At 38.8% G+C, this 21,319-nt stretch overlaps 1 protein-coding gene across 2 annotated transcripts in view; it reads right to left on the bottom strand.

Annotated features, from left to right (window-relative positions):
* WNT7A (Wnt family member 7A) overlaps positions 1-21,319 on the bottom strand; it is a 58,190-nt gene that overhangs the window by 17,560 nt on the left and 19,311 nt on the right. For both annotated transcript variants that reach the window (XM_060765995.2, XM_060765996.2), the window contains exon 3: positions 5,156-5,427. In XM_060765995.2, the coding sequence (XP_060621978.1) occupies positions 5,156-5,427 (272 nt within the window). The remainder of the gene's footprint in view (positions 1-5,155; positions 5,428-21,319) is intronic.

The following is a 21,319-nucleotide window of genomic DNA, read 5'->3' as shown; positions in this document are numbered from 1 at the left end:
TTAAAGCTTCAGGGTCATTCTATAGTTTTCAGTTTCTAGATCCTAATGACAGACATTTCAGATTCAATTCTTTTTGAACAAAAAATAAACAAACAAAGCATGAAAAGAGACGAGAGGAAAGACTGTAGCTTAGGGACAGAGCTTTACTTGAGCAAGTTCTTCATAGGGATCAGAAATGATCCTATCAGAAATACTAGAAATCTTCTGCCAATCAGTATAGACAACATTGAGATAGATGGGCCCCTAACACAATATGCAGACATCACTGCACAATAGTTTGGAAAGTACAGATACTTCTACTGATCTTGGTTTTTCCATCTCCTTTACAATCAGTTTCAGTGTATTCATTTTCTAAGTTATGACCTCATCTCTGATAGCTACACAAGACATTCTTTGTTGTATTTGTTCTGCTCTGCTTCATACCTCAGATTTCAACTCAAGTGCTGAAGGAAAAGTAAAGTGCTCCCTTATGCAGGACATGATAGGATTACTAAGTCAGCACACCTATGTTCCTCTGTGAAGAGACACATCAAATAAAAAGCCACCTTGAGATGCCCTTGGTTGCGGGAGCCTTCTAATGCAGGCTGTGTCATGATTTATAAGAATGACTCATAATGTGGTGTTATACTTAATATGATGTAATGCTGATGCAAAATGCCATTCAGTGAATTTCAATGTCACTAAAGAGAAAGCAGGAGAAAGTACAATTCAATAATTTCTTTCCACTCACAATAAATAGGTTGTTCCTTGAAAGGTTTCAGCTCTCTTTTACACACCGCTTCTTATTCACTCCCTGAAAGTGCACTGCTGTTTTTTTTTCATGTAAGTCATAAACAACAGGCTTCCCCTGCTATAGTTGTAGGGCTTTGAGGGGGGTGGGGAGAAAAGAAAGAAGCTGGCTTTGCTAAGGACCAACACAGAAGCATTTCTCAACCACAAAGTGACTTTCAAGCAGCCACCTTGTGGCAGAGGATTGCACTGTGTTATGTCCTCTTAACTATGAGTGTGTGTTTCCAATGATTTGTCCTAGATAGGAGCTGATAGGGGCAGGGGAAAGAGGAGAAAGAAAACGGTGAAAAAGAGGGCATCCCGAGCCCCAAAAAAAGATTCTCTGAGAAATACCAGAATTACATTCTTGTGGAGGAAAGGTCAGACACTAAGCAAATAGCAACAAAGAATGGGATACCTTATCATGCAACAGTCACCATGGGAACCAGTGTGCCAATTCACAAATGAGGTCCCACATGGGACTGTGAAGAGGTCCTCTTTCATTGCTAGAAAAATATGTAAATATAGCCACCAAAAGACGTTAAGAAGATAGAAAAATAGCTGGGCTGTGAGAATAGTTTTCCAATGTGTTACACATATAGTGTCCTGCTTCTTGGCAGGGGTTGGACTGCATGGCCCATGAGGTCTCTTCAACTTTATGATTCTATAAACTCCCATAATATTTACACTAATACAGAACCCAGCAGTTTCTGCAAATGCTAGATCAAATGCTTTGTAAAAGAATTAGCTAGACAATGTTATGGGATATTGGTCTTGTAACAAAACTCGTGAGAATTCTTATCCTGAAGTTTTATGCTATATAAGGAAATGCATATATGGTGCCTCCTGTCAAATGTCTAATTGGGCCAGGATATATCAGAAATAGCATCCCTATTCAACCCCTTCATTCATTCCTCTGCCTATCTGCATACCTTCGGTAATATCGCCTGGCCCTGTGTTAAACTATAGAGTCAATAGACTGACAGCAACCCCAAAAACAGTTCACCAGATTTACATTGGGCAGACACGTAAAGATCTCTGCATCAAAATAGCATCTATGCCTGTTAGGGAAATGGCAGGTGTCCAAAGACAGCACTCACACTCCGTCCCGCTAATACCCCCAATAAAGTGAAAGCTTTCATGGCTAGATTATTAGTGTTGAGTGCATACTGTGGGCCTTAGAGCAAGTTCTGTCATCATGTTGTGCATCTGCACAATGTCTTTGGAGTGAATGCCAACATGAACACTTTTCCAGAAGAATGGGGTGACTCTGCAATATGCTCAGAGGTTACATTGTGACCTGGAGCTGATTTTTTTTCTATCTCCCAAAATCCACTTAATCTCTTAGCATGTTATACAAATATTCCACTCCAACCTCAAGATACATCAGAAACCATCTGAATGATTGCATCAACTACATTAGGAGTTCAAAATATTATGTTAAGACTTGCAACGACTAATAAATAGAACAGTAGACATGTCTTCACTGCTGATTTCTTTCTTTCTCTCTCTTGTACACACATACACATGTTCATCCAGCAAACAAATGACAAGATAGTGAGACAGCATTTCTTGACTATGACCCCCTTTCTCAATGTACCTGCTGCTTACTAGCTGTTGCATGTCAGTATTTATCCTAGGCGTTCCTAATTGTGCATTTCACACAGGTAGTTCCATACTAGTTTCACATTAAGAAGAATCAGTATACTGTAGTAGTGAAAACTGTTGGATGATGATTCGGGAGACCTGAAAGATCTTGGCCCAGTCACTCACTCACAAGGAGCCCCCGGTGGCGCAATGGGTTAAACCCTTGTGCTGGCAGGACTGAAGACTGACAGATTGCAGGTTCGAATCTAGGGAAAGCATGGACGAGCTCCCTCTGTCAGCTCCAGCTCCCCATGCGGGGACATGAGAGAAGCTTCCCACAAGGATGGTAAAACATCAAAACATCCAGGCATCCCCTGGGAAACATCCTTGGAAGCGGCCAATTCTCTCAGACCAGAAGTGACTTGCAATTTCTCAAGTTGCTCCTGACACAGAAAAAAAAAACCTCACTCTCAGTCAAGTAGGCCTGTGCAAAGATAAAAATGTACACTGTCTTGAGCTCTTCAGAAGAAAAGAGAGCTATAAATGTCATTAATAATGGGGAAAGAGTGGCTACAAACAGCAGGAGCAAAGCCAGCTGGTGAAATCCTGCTACCACTTTACATATTCAGTCTCCAGGAATTCGAGGAAAGGGCATATATTTTATATGACTGCTATAAAGAATTGAGAGCCAGTGTGTTACGCTGATTTCAGCACTTGATATGATTTTGGAGACCAGGGTTCAAATCTCCTCTCAGCCATGCAAATCCACCCTCTCAGTCTCAGAGAAAGACAAAAGCAAAGATCCTTTGAAGTAATCTCACCAAAGAAAACCCCTGTGATAGGTTTGCCTTAGAGTCACTATACGTTGGAAACAACTTGAGAATCATAACACACTTGAACTTCTTATGCATCAAGACCAGTGGCACTGGGGCACAATCAATTATATGCAGGGCCTTCTCATTCACTTCCATAAAGGAAAGCACTTTATATCTTTATCAAGTAAAGCAATCCATTTCTCATCACACTTCTGCCATATTTCTCAACTCATAAAAATGTTTATGTGCACAGTATACAGTATATGCACAATAGAGTTCTCATACAATCATTGAAACCACCATCATTACCATAACCATTATTGAAACAGGATCCCTTTCTTCAAAATGAATAACAAGATGTAAGGGAGAAATAGCTCCTGGCAGGATTTACATGTGCCTGTCATTACATCTATTGTGCCTCAGTTGCACAGTTTCATAACTGTAGATAGGTGCGATCCAATACAGCTGTTTGTTTGCACAAAAGGCTGCATAACGGATTCTGCCAGAATTATACAACCACTGTTTACAACCAGATGCACAATGGCTTGTGCAACTAAATGTATTTTACAATGTATTTACTCAATGTATTTTACAACTGATTGCCAATTGTACATATGTTTTGCACAATCACTTGTGCAAAGATATAACCTGGGGCAATTCCACTAGCAAGGATTTCACCTTGCTGGCATTAAATTGGAATTAAGCCACAGTTGGCTTCTAAGTATATGAAGGCAGATATAAGTTCTTCTTTTACACCCTTATTCCCAATTGTTCAGCATGATCTGAAACTCTTACCAGACAAGCTTTTACTTGTTATGAAGGCACAATGGAATATAAATTATATACAAGACATATGAAATACATGCAATGTAAAATTCAAAAGGGGAGGCTAAGTAAGACAAGATACACAGGTATTGCTTTGTCCTCTTGAATCTCCATCTTATCCCAAATACAATTTTGTCTGTTCCTACCCTGAGAGATAAAAAATGGGAACCAGGTTACACATGACCAGACATGGTTGGTGGGTAAGATGGTGAAAAGGTTAAACTTGCGGATACAGTGGGGCCTTGGTATGCACTGGGGGTTGACTGCAGGATGTTCAATCGTATTGTAATATGGTGTCCCTTAAAACCTACATCAACCCAGTGATTCCAGCCATGAAAGCCTTCGACAATAAAGTGACCTTTCTATTTTCACATAGTCAGAAAAGGCATTCTTATAAGAAAATGACATTGCAATAGCTAACAATTTGGGTCATTTATTCTTTATTTTAAAAAATGTTGCCTAACTAAGATTTCTGAGTTATAAAGGAAGCTTGAGAAGACACATTGCCCCCCATTTTCTATTAATGCTGATGAGATAACTGGAAGAATTCATGATGCTTAAATTTCTGCAAAAGAGTGCCGGGGATGGGGGCAGGGACAATATTGGGATAGAAAATAACTATAATTATTTATAAATGATCTTCTGAGGGTTTACACTTTTTTTGCAAGGCAGAAGAATAAGAAAGCCAATATCTGCCATATTGTACATATAAAAACTAATTCAAGGTGTGAATTAGCATGCACTTTGTAACCTAGATAAGTGCTAGTCCAAAGTGGTGGCTGCTAAATTGGCATCATTCAGTGAGCTATTGGCTGCAGTCCATGGTGGGTTTCCAGGAAAGAAACAATGGGAACACATATGGTGCCAGTATTTGCAATATTGGTGGAGGGAAACCCTGTCAGTCCTTGATATCAACTAGATTAAGATGCATTGATCCAAACAACAGGATCCCCAGTCCCAAATATTTAACTATAAAAGGCTTTGATTGTGCCCTTTTTGATTTTTGTTTAAGAATTGTGAAGTGCTGACTCAGGATAAGTTATTTTTCAGAAAGATGGTCCCGAACTGTCCAAATGTTCATGTTCATGAGCTGAGAAGTTCTGTTACCATCAAAGTAAGATATGGGATGACCACCTGAAGAGGTGAGCACGAGTGCCTACCTTTCGCCCCGCCTCATTGTTGTGCAAGTTCATGAGCGTCCTGGCGTTCTGTTTAATCTCCCTTGCATCCACAAACACTTTGGCGAATCCTATTCCATACCGGATATCTGCAGAGCAGCCTCCCCATTTCCATCCTTCGTCTTTGTGGTACTGTCCCTGTTTTTCCTTGTCACAGCCACAGTCGCTCAGGTTCCCCTGGGTGCAGGCAGCAGTGATCGCATGTGCTACTCCAGCAGCAATAATGGCATAGGTGAATGCTGCTTCTCTGCTCCCTGAAATTAGGACACATTGCTCAGTCAAGGATAGGATATTTGGAGGAAAAGGGTGGGGATGGCAAGGGGGACCGAAAACCTGTGCATGTCTGTTCAATGGCAATGCTGCAAGGTTATTCATACACATGCTATTGTTAGGTAGGCATTAGCATTTCATTACATTTTGAAGCACAAATCGTTTCTTGATACTCAGGCACTCCCCAAAGAATCAATACACATGCGGCAGTGGCGCATTTTGCTATGTCCACAAACCTGAAATTTAGCAAATTACAAGTGAATTAGTCAGCTCTTAATGATGCAAACAAGACTGCTCTTACCATACTGCAAGCTTTAGTTCAACACAGGGTGGCCACTTAAGCAGTACCAAAAAAGAGGACAAAAAGGACATAAATTGGATACAGTTCGCATGTGCTAATAATTCTCTTTAGATATATACACTGAGCTCCACAGAATCTGGCCCCAGGCAAGTTTATTTGGCTTTCAAGTTTCAAACATTGTATCTTCAGCAGAATCACTCCCCACAAGTGATCTATATTTCAATGCTTACCTCTTAGTGGTTATTTTACTGAAAATGTTTACTTCCTTATCAAATGCCACAAATAGCCTGTAGCATAATGGATTCAAGGATGACATCAACAAAATCAGCTAATAGGTACCTTCATGACCACTTAGCTGCAGGATATGTATTAATAGAATTGTATACTCTTCTTAATGTTTAGTGTTTTATCATTTATATAACTGTTTATAAATAAAAGAATCTTGGCTTTTTGAAATTTATAGGAACTTCAGTAGTATTAAAGTTTCCAAGAGGGTTTTTTTATATATAAATTTGATTTAAGTGCAATTTAAACTACAGTAAATGAAAAAGCTCTAAATGTATGAATGTTTAATTGCCATATTTCATCTCATCAGGATGCCTCACAGACTTTGCAGGCTATGATTTAGAAGAGAGTGACAGTTTTGCCATTGACATTGGCATTGACTGTAACACATTCATAGCTTTAAACACTAACAAGAGTCTATGTTATTTAATATCCTGTTTATTATATCCTGTTTATTCTTCTTCCCACCACATGATATGAGACCACATTTCTGTTTTATTGCTAGCTACCCAGAAAAATGTTGAACTCCTATCAGGTACTCTGAACAACCTTTCCACCCTACAGAATAGGGAAGTTCGCTCAAGAAACCTGGAATTTTAGGTACTGTACTTCAGAGATAAGCAGGCTGATTATTACCCCAATCGCCTATCAGTCTTCACCAATCTAGTGCCCTCCAGGTATGTTGGACTGTCTCATCATCCCCACTCAAGGTGGCCTAGAAAAGACACAGAGGGCAAAGGCTGCTTGACATATTTGGATAGTCTGATTCTAATCGCTGCAATGGTGACAACTGAGGACTCCACGAATCCCCACTCAGCCCCAGAAACTCACTGGGTGACCTTGGGAAACATGCATTCTTTCAGATAAATGCAATTGCAAACCTCCTCTGAATAAACCTTGCCAGAAAGCCATATAATAGGGTTGCCATTGGTGGAAGTCAGCTTGAATACACATAACAACAACCACAAAACCACCCATCAAACTAGGAACTGAGAAGTTCTTAAAAGCAATAATGTTCTCAAACCTATCAGATGTCAAACAATAAATAATATAAAATAACAATGACAATGAATTGGAGGGGGATTCCCAGCCCTGATGGATTAATTGCATGAAATTTGTACGTAATTAGTAGCACATTAATTGTTTCTGTAATTGCAACCTTTTCCCAATTTCTAAACTATAATTAAATTATATTATGATTTAACTTCACTTAAGATAATTCAATTCCTTTTGAGGTGTAACTGCAGTTTTTAATCTACTTTTATAGCTATGGGGATGGGACCACTTTGATGAAGATGTTGACGTCCCAATGAAGTAGACAGGAAGAAAATTTGTTTTGTATGCAGGCAAGTGACTTGCAGCAGTGGCTTGTAGATCCAGGGTCTACAAACCAGTAAATCTGCCACAGATTTTATTCTGAATTTTGAAGGAGTTATTCAGATTGCTAATTTGATTCTGTGAATAAGGTACAGTACCCTGGAAAGCTCCTTTAATGTCGCACTCTGCTTAATAACTATTGTTGCTGGCATTTTCAAATTAATCTCTTGTAGACACTGAACTTCTCTGTAGTTCCAATAGTATGGATAATGTTTTGAAAGTTTGACTCTGCCTTGAGAGAAGCCTCACTGAGCAGAATGGAACATGCTTTTGAACACATGTGAATAGACTTGAGCCATAAAGTCTTCCGATCAGTATTTCTTGATGAGATGAACCATTTTACTAGCCTCCACAAGTCCTTCCATGTGTTTTCTGTAACCTCCAATCTCACAATTCTAATTCCACTACTTTGAGTTGGGTTATCTGGAATTTTAGCTCAAGGGCAATGCAGGTTATACTAGCATGAAAGGAGAAAATGCTCTGCCTTTATCTGTCAATATTTATCACTACTTAGTTCAGTATTGCCTCTTTACCAACCACTCAAAGACAAAGGAAGATTTCAGATGTCCAAAGTTTTTAATGAGGATCTGAAAGATTCAATCAGAATAGTCAATAGCCCAGGAGGACTTATTAAGCTCGCAAGATCAAAACACCAAGATAAAGAAATGATTTAGAGTTGTCTGCCACCACTCTATAAGACTTCACTGTTTCCTCTGACCTTCTTTCTTTTGTTCTAATTTCAAATTATTTTGAGGTAGCTTGGTTGTAAATGACCAATTAAAAAACCATTAGTTTAACCAAAAAAAAAAAGCTTCTCCAGTAAAAGAGATGAAAACATATAGAACTCATTTATTGAAATGTATCTTGGCACAGCTATCCTATACTTTTGTACCTTCCTTCATGGCGTGGCAATGGAACAGTTATGATGACCACCTACACTTCAAAAGTTACCTCTACCACACTAAGGGTGACCCAATTATCTTCCAGATGATTCCTAAAGGATGGGGGGGGGATGAAGAATGTCAGCATTAAAAGTGTAGAGATTATGATTTCATAGAATCAGAGAATAATATTATAGGAAGAGACCACATAGACCATCTAGTCCAACCCCCTGCCTTGCAGGAAAAGTACATTCAAAGCACCCCCAACAGATAACCATCTACCCTCTGTTTAAAATTCTCCAAAGAAGGAGCTTCCACCACACTCTACCTCAGAGATCCACTGCTGAACAGCTCTCATAGTCAGGAAGTTCTTCTTAATTTTCAGGTGGAAACTCCTTTTCTGTAATTTGAACCCATTGTTCCTAGTTTCCAGGGCAGCAGAAAATAACTCTGCTCCCTCTTCCTTATGACATACTTTCAAATATTGAAACAGGTGATCATGTCTCCTCTCAACCTTTTCTACTGCAGCTTTTAAAGCTATTGTCCTCCCAATCCTGTTATATGCCTGTGGAATGTGGACCATCTACAGACGTCACTCTCAACTTCTGGAATGATTCCATCAGCATTACCTCCAAAACAATCCAGCAAATCTCTTGGAAAGACAGGCAGACAAATGTCAGCATTCTGGAAGAAGCAAAGACCACCAGCACTGAGGTGATGATCCTCCATCATCAACTTCACATTGTCCAAATGCCCAATCACGGTCTCCCAAAGCAGTTACTGCACTCTCAATTCAAGAATGGAAAATGAAATGTTGGTGGACAGCAAAAGAGATGTAAAGATGAGCTTAAAGCTAACCTTTAATCTGTGGCATAGACGCCAAGACTTGCCCTGGCCCTTGAGCACTCTAACTGGATTCCAGCTGTTACCAGCAGTGCTGTGGAATTCAAAGAGGCACGAATGGAGAGCAAAAGAGAGAAATGTGTCAAGAGAACTCTTGCCCAGACTGCTTTCCATCTGGAAATTGATGTCCTCACTGTGAAAGAACATGCTGATCAAGAATAGGCCTCTACAGTAATCTTCGGACCCACTGCCAAGACCCTACACTTGGAAAGCTATCATACTTGGCCATGAGTGATAGTCTATGATGATGATCTCTTCTGCAGACTAAATATACCCTGCTCTTTAAGACACTTCTCATAGGGCATGGTCTCCAGACATCTGATTATTTTAGTTGCACTCCTTTGGGCATGTTCCAGCTTGTCATTATCTCTTTTAAATTGTGGTGTCCAAAACTGGACACAGTGTTCCAGGTGTGGTTGAACTAAAGCAGAATAAGGAGGCACTATGACTTCCCTTTTGAGGTAGCCCCAAATTCCATTGACTTTTTAGCTGCTGGATCATAGTTGGATCATGTTGAACTTGTTGTCTACTAAGACTCCTAGATCTTTTTCACATGTACTACAATCCTGTATCTGTGCATTTCATTATTTCTTCCTAAGTGAAGTATTATTCACTTTAACTTTCTGAACTTTAGCTTCATTTTAGGTACCTTTAGTTTACTGAACATGCTTTCATCCAAAAGGAAGGAAAGAAGTTGAAGATAGAGTAGGGATATTCTAGCATAGGTTTCCATTTAAAGTTTTCACATTTATTAATCCCACAAAAGAGTATAATGTGACGCCAACCAGCAGAGCTCCATAACAGACTGCTCCATACCATATTTCCAAAGGAGTATCAGTGATCTCATTGTTGACCAGATATTGGGGGGAAATGGAATATTGTATAATTTACAGAAGCTCTCAATACAGGAGTTCCATGTTTAAAAAGTTACCTTTCTGATTACCAATTGAGGGTGCCTTTACACTTTTCTGCATCCATGAACACAGAAAGAGCCATATGGCTTCTTCTTTAGTGAAAAGCTTTTGTGAAAACTCTCCAGTATTAAAGGACAAAGGAAAGGACAGTGAAAAGACAAGAATCCAAGGCGATTTACTACCCCAGAGTTATAAAAAGCTTGATACCCTATTGATCAAACATCACACTCTTGCTTCATTAAATTTAAAAACATGATGACTCATGATCTAGAGCACAATCACATTTGTTCTTTAGAATGTAAATGAAGTAGAAAATTCTCAGGTATTGAGACTTTTAATTTGGCTTTCTCATTACATTTCTCTTCTAACAGATTAGTTTTATCCTTAAAAACATTATTTATCCTGAAATATAAACTGTGAACCAGAGCATTGTGTAGGTACAACATCTACTGTCAGTTGTAGCTGATAGAATAAGAGAGGCGTGAGGGGAAAAATACAACTGTGTGAAAGAAATTATGGAAAGCAACTGCAAGTCTTGTTATTTTATTCATCCTATTCACTGTTATTATTTAGAGCCAGCATGGTGTGGTGGTTTCAGCACTGGACTATGATTCTTTATGCCATACTTTGAATCCCTGCTTGGTCATGAAAACCCACTAGGTGACCTTGAGTGCATCACACACTCTCAGCCCAGAAAAACCCATGATAGGGTAGCCTTAAGGTCTCCATAAGTTGGAAATGGGTTAATGCACCCAACAACAGCAACAATAACAACAGCAACAATAACAACAGCAATAACAACAACAGTTGTTATTGTCTATTGTTATTCATCATTGTTAATAATATTATATATTTATTCATTGTTGCTATCACAGCAAACGTAATCTGATTTCAAATTTTGATTTTACTATGGCCCAAATCCAATTGCTAGTCAAACTACATCAGATCAATTAAATCAATAACAATTATATTAATGTTGCTTTATCATGTAATTGAATGAGTCTACTCTACCTCAGATTACCTTGGGAATGGGGGAGTCTCCTTCTTTAGAAAACTTTAAACAGAGGCTGGATAGCCATTTTTCAGTAATATTTTTTGAAATTTTCCTGCATGGCAGTGGTTTGGACTAGATGGCTATTGTGACCCATTCCATCACTGAGAAGATGGGATTGAAAGATTCTATTACTATAGCTGAGATGTGCAATTGTATTTAGGCTTGTATGTTTTAAAATACAAGTGAGGGATTTCTTGTTTAAACTATGGCTGCCACATTCCTTCCAAACATGTTCATAAAGATTATTTTAAGGTGCATCCATCTGAAGTGATGTTAGGCTGCCAAGTCAAGTGGTTCCAATTTCACTATTATTTGATTGATCGATATCCTATCTTTCTTGCAATAAGGGATCCAAAGACATTTGCAGTGTAGGGACCTTATTGCACACACCTCAGTAGGCAACTGGATACCTATTGACCCCATATTTCCATATTAAATAAAGCACATCTGACTTATCACACAGCTGAGAGATGATTCTTTCCAATCTGTCACATGTTCTTCTGCATCACTGTCTTCTTTTTAGTGGAGCTTGCACAACCATGCAAGTTTGTTCCTAATGAGCTGCACAATTCCATTTAAAAAATACAAAAATGGGAAAGTGGGAAACATTTATGGCTTTAATCACAGTCATTCTCCGACTGTCATTGGAAATATAGTGCTGGTGGTTTGGGTAAAGGGGAATTGAGTAGAATAAAAAGACTGCCACTAAAACATGCCACAAAAGACACATCACTGGCACAGAGGACAAGCTGCAGATGGATCTACCCATCACACACAAAAAAACAACTTCACTTCTGTGGTGCGCAGCAAATTAAGGACAATTGAAGTTGATTGTTTCCTGTTTTTCAAAAAGTACTCACAACACATTATTTGCCCAACACTGCCTACAAGTTACTAGTGAAATGGACCTTGTGTAATGTGATAGAACCCATGCGCACCAGTCGGCAAAGAGTGTCAGAGACAGAGTATGTGTATGTGATGCAGTCCCATGTTAAAGCATAATGGTTAAATATTATGAGCACAGAAGTTTTAAAAATCATTAAATAATCAATGAATTAAAATATTAATTTTAAAAATTAAAAACTATACATTTTCAGGGGGAAAGACTTAGGAATATCAGTCTGCAGAAGATTCAGGATGGGCAGAAGAAAATGGGTCATCATTTTACATCTAATTAATGTGTGCATTACTTATTTGTTCGTCACATTTATATCCCATCTTTCCTCTCATGGGCATGCTGCTCTAATCTCAACATTAGCCTCATTTCTAATTGGTATTTGAATTTCATAACACAATAAAAGCTGGATCTTTCACCTCTTAGTCCAATAAGAGATGGACTAAAATGCTTCAGATGGCTACTGTGTTATACTGGTTATATAACTGCAGCAAAGACTGAGAACTCACTCTCAGTATTATGGTTGCTCCTCCTGTAACTGCTCTTGGCAATACAAGAGCACTCAGGACTGAATATCTGTCAGGAACAGTGTCCAGCACCTGAATGGCTCCCACACAACACTGGGCAACTGCAAGAAGAGTGACCACAAAAGTACCAGCCCCCACCTGATTCAGCGGTAAAAGTTCCCCAAATTTGCTGATTATAGTGCCATACTCCATTCCTATAACCATACAGCTGATTGAAAGTCCAACTGAACTCACTGATGCTTACTTCCAGGTAGAAAAGTATTAGATTGCATGATTAGTTAAAGATGTTGACATATGTATGTACAGTTGTGTTATTGATTTTTGTTATTCTGTGTTTTCAAGTTGTTTATGACCTTTGTAACCCTAAGGCAAATCTATCATGGGGTTTTCTTGGCAAGATTTGTTCAGAGGGGATTTGCCAGGGTCTTCCTCTGAGATTGAAAGAGTGCAACTCGCCCAGAATCAACCAGTGGGTTTTCCCAGTCAAGTATGAATTTGAGTTATGATCTTCTGAAGCCTTGATCCAGAGCTCAAAAGTACTATCTCACACTGACTCATAGTTGTATAACAAAGTCAATAGCACAAGAGTTAATATTTTGCATTCTTGTACATTCCAGACAAGCATTCTTTTCTTAAGAAGTTGTTCACTAATTGCCTGCCTTTCCTTAGACAGGTGGTCAGTTTCACCACAGTGGTTGGGTCTCCTGTTATTAAAGGTTTCACATCCCGCTTTATCTGAGTGCTCAAGGCAGCAAGCAGATAAAATGTTTAAATGTCATAAAGATGTCAGAGAACCCACCCCCCCCCCCCCCCAAAATTAAAAACAGCAAGAGCCCCAAGGCTATGATCTAAAAGAAGTTTCCAAGAGGTGGAAAGGGTAAGGACTGCAATAAATTCCTATTTTGTATATTATCCACAATCAATCTCCTTTTCCCCAGGACACTTCTACAAAAAGAATATCCACAACAATATTCAGGAATGAGCCCAGCACTTAGCTATAAACCTGGCTTTTTGAAATAAAACTTTCATTAATTTTAAAAAATCAAATTCACCCAGAGTTTGAAATCATTAGTTTTTTTCTATATTTCTTGTTGGGAATTTTGAGGATTAAAATATTAAAATATTAAAATATTCCAAGGCCCAAAGACTGGATGTAGCCAAAGGGGAGGGGAAAATAAGAAAAATGGTGGAGGAAGAGGGTTGCTATATCCTGCCTCGGTGTCTGGGACCATTTAACACTTCAAGTATCATATCAAGATGATGATCTGGTGTCTGAAAAAAACTACATTGTCAAAGATGAATGGCATACATCTATGTATACTGGGAATACATACTAAAACTCAATGTGGATTCACAATCCCTCTGACATGAAAGCCAATAGTTATTTCTGCAAATCTCTTAGAACTGATGGAACTTTAGTCCTCTTTCGGGCACTTGATCATTCCTCAAAACCATCTCTTTTGCTTTCTGGGTAACTTAATGGAAGATAGGTAACTTGATTAATGGTGAATGATGCAAACTGATTGTGCCCTACCAAGATCAGGTAATCTGTCTGCTGGCCAACTTCATCTTTGTGTTGTCTTGACTGACTGGTCCTTGCTTTCCAATTTTACTTCCTCTATCCAATTTGATTTTTTTACTCATCTGAACCAACCTAAGCTCTTATTTGTCCATCATCCCAGGGCTACACAGAGATTCTAAATGGGTCAAGCTGTGTGAGACATTCCTTAAAATAACAGTGCAACTTCTTGGAAAAGCTGGTAAAACTTTACCAGTATAAACTAGATATTCAAAAGAGAGGCAAAACAAGGGAAAGCAGGTAGATGATTATGATTACTACAGCTGCTACTTCTGCCACTACATATAGATCCTACCATTCATCTAAGAAGAGGCAGCACACCAGCCCACAGAATTTTATTCTCCATTTTTGTCCTCACAACTTGACAGATGGGTTAGGCTAATGAGTCACTTCATGAGCTTCATTGCCAAATGGGGACTTGAAGTTCAGCATTGCACCTAGTCTCATAGTTTAACATTGCACCACTTTCCTCAATTATTTTCAAATAATTTTAGCTTTTTAAATGAATTTTTACAGAAAATTCGAAACTGCTAGTTAAAATCTAATTACAAGTTGAAATAGAGATCTGCAGGCCAATTTGATCCATATCTATTTTAAACAAGTCCTACTGATTTCAGCCAGGCCAGCAAGGGTTGCTTTGGATATCAGTGAAAAAAAAATGGGTGGCCCAGATGTTTGCTCATTCTCACAAGGTTTACACCACACTTGTGTCAGGGAAAGTGGGAACACAGTCAATGTTGCCACAGCCAGTACATTCCTCATCAATCACTTGGTTGATATTACTCCTTGACCTGTAGCTCAGACTGTTCCTGCCATGTCACATATCCCTTGGTGGCAGAAAAAGAACTTCTGGGACCTGATCTGAGATGCTTTCTCCATTCTTCCTTCTGTTCCTCCAGGAATCTGAGACTACATCGGGATGATATCCTCTGGATCTATGTTTCCAACTTCCACCATCACTTTTGAATTCTTTTACTTGTGGATTCTGCTAATGTTCCTCCCTCTTCCCGACATCCCTTGTTTGTCTATGCTGCATCCCTTTGCTAACTACAGCCTCTTTTCCCTTACTGAAGCCCCATTCATTTTCTCTCTTGCAACAAGGGCAGACTTGTAATATTACAAACACAGAATTCTGTATATAACTCTTATTTTATCTGAATTTCACTGATTTTCCAATGAATGTTATAAATAATTCACAAATACTGAAAAATCAAGAAATATATGCAACTTAGCCAGACCCCTTTCCAAGCTCCTGGGCCCTGGTAGTTTGTATAAGCTCCCCACCTCTCCCTTTTGCCCCAATTTCAGGGAGAGTTAGGAATGAGGTCTACTGGATTTTCAGATATCCAAAAAAGGCATACCTTGGAATGACTGGAAAATAGCCTTACTGGGGCCTTGTACAGACAAGTCTCAGTTATGAAAAGAGAAATGAAAGGAGGGGAAAATATTGTTGCTAAGTAGCAGAACTTCTATCATACTAGACATGGAGCTTTGAAAATGTTCTGCATCACAGAACCAGCTGTGTCATAGATGAGGTATTCTGGGAATTTTCTAAAAAGAAAGAGACAAATTTGTAATTATCTCCCTGGAAAACATGTGTTGTATTTTCTGCTCTTTAAAGCCAAAGGGTCAGGGAGGGAGTTATCTAAAGAGACATGTGCTGAATTATACATTGATTGTGAAAATAGAAAGATGGAAAATCCAGCAGAGCTTGCCAGTTATGTGCCATAAGCTACATTATTTCACATTTCTACAGAAGTCATAATTCATAGGGAGCACACTGGAGATGAAAACCTGTCTTTTCCCACATTATCTGAATCTATTTCCTTCTCTTCCATTATCCAATCCAAACGTGGCCATTAAACAAAGTCAGCACTGTGAAACAAAAAAAATGGTGACCTCGGAAGTTATACAAAATGCCCATTGCTCTGATAAATAAATCCCACAAGGTGCAAACTCATTGTAAGATTTCACTGAAAATGCTTTGCATTTTGCAATATCAAACAGGAGAACAGCTCTAGGTGAGACATGCTGCTTTTCAAAATGTTAGTCTCCAAAATTCATGGAAGTCACTCTGGACCGTGCTCTTACCTACAAAAAGCACTGCCTGAACATCAAGCAAAAAGTGGATGCTAGAAACAATATCATACGAAAGCTGACTGGCACAACCTGGGGATCACAACCAGACACAGTGAAGACATCTGCCCTTGCGCTATGCTACTCTGCTGCTGAGTACACATGCCCAGTGTGACATCTCACCACACTAAAACAGAAGATGTGGCTCTTAATGAGACATGCCGCATTATCACGGGGTGTCTGTGTCCTACACCACTGGAGAAATTACACTGCTTAGCTGGTATTGCACCACCTGACATCTGCCGGGAAGTAGCAGCCAATAATGAAAGGACCAAGGCAGAGACATCTCCAGCTCATCCCTTGTTTGGGTATCAGTCAGCACATCAACGACTTAAATCTAGAAATAGTTTTCTAAGATCTACAGAGACACTCGCTGGAACACCTCAGCAAGCGAGAGTCCAAAAGTGGCAGGCTCAAACCCAGAACCTCAACCAATGGCTGATACCAAATGAGAGACTCCCTCCTGGGCACACAGAAGACTGGGAGACTTGGAAGGCGCTGAACAGACTGCACTCCGGTACCACAAGATGCAGAGCCAACCTTTAGAAATGGGGCCACAAAGTGGAATCCACGACATGCAAGTGTGGAGAAGAGCAAACCACTGACCACCTGCTGCAATGCACCCTGAGCCCTGCCACATGCACAATGGAGGACCTTCTTGCAGCAACACCAGAAGCACTCCAAGTGGCCAGATACTGGTCAAAGGGCATTTAATCAACTACCAAACTCGCAAATTTTGTATTTTGTCTGTTTGTTTGTTTGTTTTGTTCTGTTAGAAATGTAATACAATTGACTGGTTGCCCTGACACGACAAATAAATAAATAAAATGTTAGTCATGCAGCAGTTGCCTGCTTTGTGAATCTAAAGGAACAAATGATAATTTTGTCTCTTTTGCTATCTTTCTGGAAAAATGGGAACAAGGCAATGCCAGAAGGAAAACATGAGGTGCAGTTTCAAAGATAATGATCACATCCCAGCATACAGTTTTGCATGTTTATACCCATTCATTTCAATGTGCAATTCTAAAGAGAGTAAATTCTATTCAACACAATGAGATTTAGTGCTCAACCCAATAGGCTGTAATACTTGTTGTTCTCTGCCTCCAAGTTGATTCCAACTTACAGGAACCCTATTGTGGACTTTTATTGGCATGGTTTGTTCAAAGGAGGTTTGCCATAGACGTCTTCCTTTTAGACTGAGAGTAACTTGGTCAGAGTCAACAAGTAGGTTTCCATCGCTAAACGAGTATTTAAACCCTGGTCTCTCAGAGTCATAATACACCAATCAAACCACTTCACTGCCCTCACTCTCAGCATTATAATATAAGAGTAACTAATAGATGCTGAACTGTGGCCTACAAACTTAAGCTTTTTAAAGAAAACAGCTGTTCTTTGTTTCTGAATTATGATCACAACAACAGCATAACTTTTTGTGCCAACTATTATTTCATGCTTCAGGAAAAATGGCTTCTCCAGTAAACTATTTGATGTCTCCATCACATTATGCCAGAATGACGCCATTGCTGTTGTTATTATTTGTACTTTCTTTTCCTTTAAAAGAAACGTGTAAGTAGAACTTTAGCAGGCATGAAAGAGATCTCCTAACCCCTCTAACATACTGTAATGTAATCTTTTTGTTTCTCTAAAACATGTACTCACAAGATACATTTGAAGGCAGGTATGAAATGAGAATTCCAGCAAAAGTGACCTTAGGGCAATGTTTTTATCTGACTATGACAGTCACTGCCTGGGAAGATTGACTCTTTGGCGTAAAACATCATGTTGGCTTCTAGATATTCGATGCCAGATTTCCAACCTGGTCTCTGGTTTTGCAAGAAAGCTTCCTAGATTCCCCAAAAAGGAATTAAAGCTACAAAGAAAAACAACAAGCTTTCTGCACCTCTATTTTTGTATTTCTAAAAGATGATGTATACAAATTATTTTCATACATATGCTGATTCCACTGAAGTCAAAACCACTTTTGAGATGAAAACTCTTAGAATTAAATGGTTATACACAAGGGATTTCTGAGACATGTTGCTTGAAAAAGTAACTTTTTTTAAAAAAACTAGTCAAAACATCATTGGTATTATTTAATTTACTGATGTATTTTCATGGCATTGAATGTTTGCCTTTTTATCTTGTGAGCCACCATAAGTTCCCATAGGGAGATGGGGCAGGATATAAATAAAGTTAATAATAATAATAATAATAATAATAATAATAATAATAGATAAGAAACACATTTGGTTTTTCACACCCCACCCTGTTTTGGTGGGAGGAAATTATCATACTTTCTACTACTTGTTATCGTGTGACTTCAATTTGTTTCCACTTATGAGAAGCCTAAGGTAAACCTATCATTAGGTTTTCTGATACTGAAAGTAGATTTCCATGGCTGAGTAGGGAATCAAACTCTGGTTTCCAGAATTGTAGTATGACGTTTAAACCACTGCATCACATTTCTTCTATATTTCTGCTATTACTATAGTGCTCAAAGTATGGGGGAAAGATGGGCAAGGTCTTTGTGAAATTCACATAATTTACTTTTCTTGAGCAAAAAGTCTAAGAATACCCCAGCTACAATATTCTAATCGTAGTCTTTAAAAAGCAATTTCTCCATGCTCCAGAAATGTATGTGCCTCACAGAAAATTCATCCACAGCACAGCCTGCTGGGAGGCCTTCCTAAAACTATTGAAAACAGTAGGGTTTTGAAAAAAGCTCACCCCCTCTCCATAATGTAACACAGAAATAACACAAATTCAGGGCAATTCATGTGCTTCTAACTTATTCTGTATGAGTGAAGCACAGCGAGGTGTTATCTTCTTTGAAAACCAATTGTATAAAAGTCACAATGATCAAGAAAAGCTAATGATGGAACATGATTGCATCTCAGTGGTCATGCTTTTAGCAGATATAAGACAGAAAGACAAAGCAGATGGCCCAAGAGACAAAGTGCATGTCCTTGTGCATAACATTTTATTTAAATGAAGAACCAGCTTCCCATTTCATGTCTGATGCTATTGTATGATCGGGTTCAGGGGGAAGTCTCCTAAAGCAATATGGTTCTTTTTAAAAGTTTGTAATTTTAGAGTGCATTCTGAAAATTATAGATAGTGACATTTTCTTTCCCAAATGACTAAAATATTTTTCTTTCATTTAAAAAATATATAAAGTGTATTCAAAATTCATGGGAACTGAATATTAAAATTTTTGACCAGAGTCCTATATTGTAATTGCATCTCTCAAATATATAGGAATTAGAACTGGGTAGTTTTATAACATCTGTATTCAATGGAAAACTGTTGTTACTGTGTAGCTGAGACAGCACAGTGCATGATACCCATTGTGTATGCACCAATATGCACCAATGCATATCACACACTACACATGTCCCAATACACATCTTTATAATTCAATAACATGGCTTCTCAGCAGTTCTGTTACTTAACCAAGTTTACATAAAGTTACATTAAATAAACAGTGCTTATTTTCTACTGTATTGTCAAACAAGGAACAGAAGACATTGAAATGCCCTTTGAGCTATCCAAAGTGCTGAAACTATTTTGGAGGTAGAGTTCAGAACCTTCAACAACTCCTCTAAAGAAAGGTCGAAATCCCAGAGCAAAATTACGGGTGCCCACTGACATGGAAGCTATCACACTAATTCCCAGAAACTATCTCATTTTTGTAATGTAATATTGTACTCCTTTTCTCTGGTGGCATTTACCTGCTATAAGGATGGCTTGGCCCCAAGAACTCTATTTCACCTTGTTTAGTGTAAGTTTAGATTCATGCTTGCAGTTCACACCTTTCCTCGTTCCTTTCCTAATGCATATTAATTGTATTAGGAGCCATGAGGCCAGTGACTGTGTATGTAATATAAGATACAGGATAATTATTTCCATGCCAATCTTCTTTCAGTTAGTTACTTTATGAATCATCCCAAAGTAGAGTACAATCCTGGGGTGATGACTGATAGTTATAATTCCCTTAATAAATGACTCATCCAACCACATTATTGGTCAACACTTCTAATAAAATTAGTTCCCCATGCCCATGCAAATTGTAATGGGATCATCATATAGTATTCTGCTGAAAAAATCCCATTCTGTAAATTAATTTCCAGTGATAATATCTGCAGAATCACCATCTCTCAAAGCAGTTGCTCTACTCCGAACTCAAGAACGGAAAACAGAATGTTGGTGGACAGGAAAAGAGATTTAAATATGGGTGCAAAGCCAACCTTAAAAACTCTGGCATAGACACTGAGAACTGGGAAGCCCTGGCCCTTGAGCACTCCAGCTGGAGGTCAGCTGTGACCTGCACTGCTGCAGAATTTGAAGAGGCATGAATGGAGGGTGAAAGAGAGAAACGTGCCAAGAGGAAGGCGCGTCAAGCCAACCCTGACCAAGACCGCCTTCCACTTGGAAACAAATGCCCTCACTGTGGGAGAAGATGCAGGTCAAGAAGAGGGCTCCACAATCACCTACGGATCCACAAGAATACTGATCCTGGAAGACTATCCTACTCGTCCAACAAGGGATCGCCCAAGTAAGTAAGTAAGTAAGTAAGTAAGTAAGTAAGGCTCTCACATAATTAGGGTGGTAATTCTGCTACCCAAAGTACCAAATACCATCTCTCCAAATAGGCAAAACACATGGAATACTTCCTTTGAAGTTCAGGGTAAAACCCAGAACAGTGACCAGTCTCCACAGCTATGTCCATATCTATTTCAGTATCAAGGGAAGGGGCATCCCTAGAACTTGTCCTTCTGTCTACTTCCCCTGGCTTAAAACTGTTGATTGCAAATGTGTATACTACATAATGTAGTGTACCACCTAGTGACTGAAGATGATACTGCAACGTTTCAAATATGCAAGCACATTAAAATTATAATATAGATAGATAGATCTATAGATATATATAGATATATATAACAATCCCTGCTACATAGGTCAAGACTTGTAGTAGTATTTGTCATGCCTAGTTTCATATGCCTATGTTTCACCCAATTCCTTTT

This window comes from Anolis sagrei, chromosome 2, assembly GCF_037176765.1.
Source record: "Anolis sagrei isolate rAnoSag1 chromosome 2, rAnoSag1.mat, whole genome shotgun sequence".
NCBI lineage: Eukaryota > Metazoa > Chordata > Lepidosauria > Squamata > Dactyloidae > Anolis > Anolis sagrei.
Note: the sequence above shows the minus strand (reverse complement) of the source record. Positions and strands in the feature narration are given on the sequence as shown.